Source organism: Sus scrofa, chromosome 9, assembly GCF_000003025.6.
Source record: "Sus scrofa isolate TJ Tabasco breed Duroc chromosome 9, Sscrofa11.1, whole genome shotgun sequence".
Classification (NCBI taxonomy): domain Eukaryota; kingdom Metazoa; phylum Chordata; class Mammalia; order Artiodactyla; family Suidae; genus Sus; species Sus scrofa.
This window is the reverse complement of record NC_010451.4, coordinates 51,729,463-51,735,462: the sequence shown is the minus strand read 5'-3', so window position 1 is coordinate 51,735,462 and position 6,000 is coordinate 51,729,463. Positions and strand designations below refer to the sequence as shown.

The following is a 6,000-nucleotide window of genomic DNA, read 5'->3' as shown; positions in this document are numbered from 1 at the left end:
ATCAGAACTCAATTACTTCAACCATTAAAAAGACTTGATAATTATATAACATGATAGAGGTGCTAATTATTGCTACAATGGTGATCATATTAAAAATGTTTAAATATATCAAATTAACATGTATACCTTTAATTTACAAGATTTTATATCTCAGATATATTTCAATTTAAAAAATATGGAAAAAAAGGAAAGGAACAATCTGATTAAACAAAGGACCTAAGACCTTAACAGACACCCTTCCAAAGAAGATATACAGATGGCAAGTAAGTATATGAAAAATTATTCCACACCATTTGTCATTAGAGAAATGCAAATTAAAACAATGAGATACTACTACATATATATTAGAATGACCAAAAGCAAGAACACTGACAACACTATGTGCTGGTGAGGATTTTCAGAGCAATAGAAATGCTTATTTATTGCTGGTGGGAATGGGAAAAGGTACAGCCATTTTGGAAGACAGTTTGAAAGTTTCTCATACAACTAAACATACTCTTACCACAGAAGCCAGTAATTGTGGTCCTTGTATTTGCCCAAAGGAGTCAAAACCTATGTTCACACAAAAACTAAATGATGATGACATGATGATGATGGCAATTATTGAGTGGAGTGACTATAAATAATTTTGTCAGGATAAGGAAATAGTAAACAGTATAATAAGAGAGAGACTAGAGGGTTAAGTCTGGGTAAGAAAAAGACCATTTGCCACTTCCTGTGACTTTTGAATTCATCTCCATTTGTGCATTCTCAAGTGCAAAATACTATTTGTTTGGGTAGTATTTCTCCATAGAAGAGGAATGGACAGCTCTCTTAAACTCATTGCTGAAAGTTCTAAATTTATATTATAATCAAGATAGATACAGGTTTACCAGAAGGCAAAGGATAAACCAACCAAATGAACAACCAATCCCAAAAGGAAAAAAAACAAACAAACCATGACCTTGATTCAGCAAGATTCAAGTAGAATAAGACATTAGAGATGTGAGATGGAGAAAGAGAAGAAAAGATGAGTAAATGCAGGAGTTCCCGTCGTGGTGCAGTGGTTAACGAATCCGACTAGGAACCATGAGGTTGCGGGTTCGGTCCCTGCCCTTGCTCAGTGGGTTAACGATCCGGCGTTGCCGTGAGCTGTGGTGTAGGTTGCAGACGCGGCTCGGATCCCACGTTGCTGTGGCTCTGGCTTAGGCTGGTGGCTACAGCTCCGATTCGACCCCTAGCCTGGGCATCTCCATATGCCGCGGGAGCGGCCCAAGAAATAGCAACAACAACAAAAAGACAAAAGACAAAAAAAAAAAAAAAAAAAAAAAAAAAAAAGATGAGTAAATGCATTCTATCAGTCGTGCTGCGAAGTGGCTGTTCCCTCTTCATGTGTATGTAAATTTTTAGGGGGCTCCTCCCCTATATTTACATCCCACTTTTCAACCTGAGAAAGAATAATGATATTTATACCCAATGAGTTTTCTCCTCAGAGTTTTATGCATGGCAGCTTTTACTTCCTTATTCCTCAGGCTGTAGATGAGGGGGTTCAGCATGGGGATCATTGTGGTGTAGAACACGGAGGCCACGTTCTCCTGGGCCAGGGAACTGGCTGTGGAGGGTTTCAAGTACATGAATGTGGCAGATCCATAAAATAATCCTGTAGCTGCAAGATGGAAGCCACAGGTGTTGAAGGCTTTGGATCTTCCCTCTAGGGTGCAGATGCGAGGATGCTGGACAGGATGAATGATGTTAAGCCCAGCCAAAAAGAAAGTTGTCATCTCAACATCATAGGTGTTAGAGCAGGAGAACTTCATGAGGGGAACAATATCACAGAAGTAATGACTGATGAAGCGCTCACAATAGGAGAGTTTCAATATGAGGTCAGTCTCTACGGTTGAGTCAATGAGTGCTATGGCATAGACGGTGACCACCAGCAGGGAGCAGACTTGATGAGACATGATGGTGTTGTAAAACAGAGGTCTGCAGATGGCGACATAGCGGTCATAGGCCATCACTGTCAGCATGTAACACTCAGCAATGACAAACACAATGAAGAGGTAGAGCTGGAACATGCACCCTGCGTAGGAGATGGTGTTCTTCTCTGACACAAAGTTCACTAGCATCTTTGGTGTAATGGCAGAAGAGTAGCAGAGATCCACGAGTGACAGATTGCTGAGGAAGTAATACATGGGGGTGTGAAGCTGAGCACTCAGCCAAATCAGTGTGACCATGCCCAGGTTCCCTAGCATGGTGATGGAGTAGATCCCAAGAAAGAGGAGGAAGAGGGGGAGCTGGAGCTCTGGCCGACTGGTTAAACCTCCAAGAATGAACTCTGTGACTGTAGAGTGATTTTCTGTAGCCATTCTCCTCTGGTTGGGGACCCTGTGGAGAGAAGAAAGGAGAGCCTATGAAAGGCTAAATACAATTGGCTCTTGGTATCAATGGGTTTCACATCCCAGGATTCAACCAACTGTGGATCGAGGGCACAGAGAGCTGACTGTCTTCATTGTACTATGTCTTTTTACATAAGGCACTTGAGCATTGGCGTAGCAGCCCCTGCAGGTACTGAGAAATGACTGTGTATGGGCCTTTCTGGTGAGGCTAGGTATCAGCTTCTTTTCCTGAGTGAGTGATCTTTGACTCACTTTTTTCTGTTTGTCTCTTCATTCTTTTTAATGCTTTCTAGGATACATGCAATTTTGGCATAGTTTGAAGAATACGAAGGTAGAGAAAAAAGGGTCACCTCTGAAGATTTTACCACCCTCATGATTCTCAAGTAACCCATTACAAGTGTGTTTTATGTATAGGCTTGGAGTTAAACTTTGTCCCAAAAAGAGAAAGTCCCTTGACATCCATGCAATCCCAAAATATTACCCATACAATGAAAATACGAGGCCACTTTTCCTCAAATCCACGTAATACAGTAGGTAGATTCCCGGCCAATTTCTGAGTGACAAATCAATTTCCACATTTGAGAATTAAATGGAATTATAATTTAAATTTCCAAAGCTAAAAAATATAATAGAATAATATGCATGGGGATATTTTCCAAACATTCAGTTGCTATACAAATGTAAATTTCCATTAGGCATCTGGAATTTGTCCTAATTTTTCTTAGTTCTGGTTACACATAATAATCACCTGGGGAAGGCCTTAGGATAATTTTTCTTAGTTCTGGTTACACATAATAATCACCTGGGGAAATTTAAAAAATAATGATATTAGGCACCTACCTATAGTAATTTGGATTTACTGGCATTTTCTGGGCCTTGAGCTCTATGTTTCTGGGCAGGTGGCAAAGTTGAGTTAGGCAGTAAAGATTTTTCTTTTTGGAGTTCCCATCATGGCGCAGCAGAAGTGAATCCGACTAGGAACCATGAAGTTGCAGGTTTGATCCCTGGCCTTGCTCAGTGATTTAAGGATCTGGCGTTGCCATAGTGAGCTGTGGTATAGGTTGCAGGTGTGGCTTGGATCCCAAGTTGCTGTGGCTATGGTGCAGGCTGGCAGCTGTAGCACGGATTAGACCCCTAGCCTGGGAACCTCCATATTCTGCAGGTGTAGCCCTGAAAAAAAGCAATTTTTTTTAAGTTTTGTGTTTATAGGAACCAGAATAATTTTGTAGCTTGAAACACTGGCATGGAATGCAGTTTATTCTGAGTAAAGTAAAGCTCCTGAGAAACCACTTGATACTGACTGCTCTACACTCTCCTGAGTGTTAAAAGGACTCAGGAAACATTCAGTTTGGATCAGGAATAGGAGTGGGTGGAAACAGAAACAGAATACAGTGCACTAACATACCAAGAGCAAAATAATTTGAACGGATGTGGACATTTTTCCTTATCCCCCTCTTTATATATCTTAGCATACATATCCCCCTCTTTAAATCTTGGCGTCCTTAGGGGCCAGATGATCCTTGGCCACCTTCTCTCCTCACCTGAAGAATTCTATTCTAGAATAATCACAGTCTTTCTTATTACTTCACCATTTTTATATTTCTATGCTGTTTATTTCCAAATTACTGCTTGCTTGTCCGTTTTTAGAGTCAACCTATGATCAACTATGAAAAGACTTTTAGCTGAGGGTAATTATATATAGATGCCTAAGAGACTCCTCGGAAGGAATTTTGGGATTTTGAAATGACTATTTAAAGTTGGTCTTAAGAAGTAAGTCCTTGGAGCATGATAATGTGAGAAAATAGAATGTATACATGTATGTGTAACTGGGTCACTGTGCTGTACAGTAGAAAAATTGTATTGGGGAAATAACAATTAAAAAATTTAAAAAAAAGAAAAAAGAAAAAAAAAAAACAACAAAAGAAGGAAGTCCTGCAAATAGTGACAGTTTTACTTCTCTCTTTCCAATTTGGATTCCCTTCCCCTCTGCCTCTTCTTTTTGGGGGTGCATTTGTGGCATATGGTAGTTCCCAGGCTAGGGTTAGAACTGGAGCTGCAGCTGCCAGCCTACACCACAGCCATGGCAACACCAGATCTAAGCCACATCTTGCAGCAATGCTGGATCCTTAACCCATTGAGAGAGGCCAGGGATTGAACCCTTGTAGATACTAGTTGGATTCTTAACCTACTGAGCCACAATGGGAACTCTTTTTATTTCTTTTTCTTCAGTGATTTCTCTGGTTAGGGCTTTCAAAACTATGTGGAATAAAGGTGGCAAGAGTGTGCATTCTTGCCTTGTTCTTGATCTTAGAGGGAATGCTTTCAGCTTTTCATAATTGAGTATATTAGCTGTGGGTTTGTCATATATGGTTTTTATTAAGTTGAGATACATTCCCTCTATGGCCACTTTATTGATAGTTTTTAAAAGAAATGGATGATGAACTTTATCAAAAGCTATTTCTTCTTCTGTTGAGGTGATAATGAGATTGTTATTCCTGTTTGTTAATGTGTTGTATCACATTGATTGATTTGTGAACACTGAACCATTCTTTCATTCCTGGGATAAATCCCCCTTGGTCATAGTGTATGATCCTTTAAATGTATTGTTGGATTCAGTTTGCTAGCATTTTGTTGAGGATTTTTGCCTCTATGGTCATCAGTGATACTGGCCTCATAGAATGAGCTAAAAAGTGTTCCTTCCTCTGTGACTTTTTGGAATAGCTTCAGAAGGATAGGTGTTAACTCCTCTAAATACTTGGTAGAATTCACCTGTGAAGCCATCTGGTCCTGGACTTTTGTTTGTTGAAAGTTTTAAAACGACTGATTCAATTTCAGTAGTAGTACTTGGTCTGTTCATATTTTCTATTTCTTTCTGGTCCAGTCTTTGGAGATTGTACTTTTTCTAAGAATATGTCCATTTCTTCTACGTTGTCCATTTTATTGGCATATTGTTGCTTATTGTAGTCTCTCATGATCCTTTGTATTTCTGTGGTGTCAGCTGTAACTTTTTTCAATTCTAATTCTTTTGATTTAATGAAAAAAAATTTTATCATAGATTTACAATGTTCTTTAATTTCTGCTGTACACCAAAATGACCCAGTTTTATATACACATCCTTTTTTCCCCCACGTTATCTTCCATCATGTTCCATCACAACTGATCAGATATAGTTCCTTGGGCTATATGGCAGAATCTCATTGCTTCTCCATTCCAAATGCAATAGTTTGCCTCTACTAACCCAAAACTCCTGGTCCTTTCCACTCCTTTTCCCTCCTTTTCTTGATGGGTTTGGCTAAAGGTTTATTAATACCATTGATTTTTTTCAAAGAACCAACTTTTTTTTTCTTTCTCAAATGAATTTATCACATCTGTAATTGTATAATGATCATAACAATCTGATTTCACAGGATTTCCATCCCACAGCCCAAGCACATCCCCCCACCCCCCAAACTGTCTCCTCCAGAGACCCTAAGTTTTTCAATGTCTGTGAGTCAGCATCTGTTCTGCAAAGAAGTTCTGTCTGTCCTTTTTTCAGATTCCACATGTCAGTGAAAGCATTTGATGTTGGTGTCTCATTGTATGGCTGACTTCACTTTAGCATGATAGTTTCTAGGTCCATCCATGT

The 6,000-nt window shown here is 39.4% G+C and overlaps 1 protein-coding gene across 1 annotated transcript in view; it reads right to left on the bottom strand.

Annotated features, from left to right (window-relative positions):
* The window catches only part of LOC100524098 (olfactory receptor 151-like), a 140,651-nt gene continuing 136,001 nt past the window's right edge, over positions 1,351-6,000 (bottom strand). Inside the window, exon 2 of the mRNA XM_021063057.1 lies at positions 1,351-2,364. Coding sequence (XP_020918716.1) covers positions 1,422-2,345 — 924 coding nt within the window. The 5' untranslated portion in view covers positions 2,346-2,364 and the 3' untranslated portion in view covers positions 1,351-1,421. The remainder of the gene's footprint in view (positions 2,365-6,000) is intronic.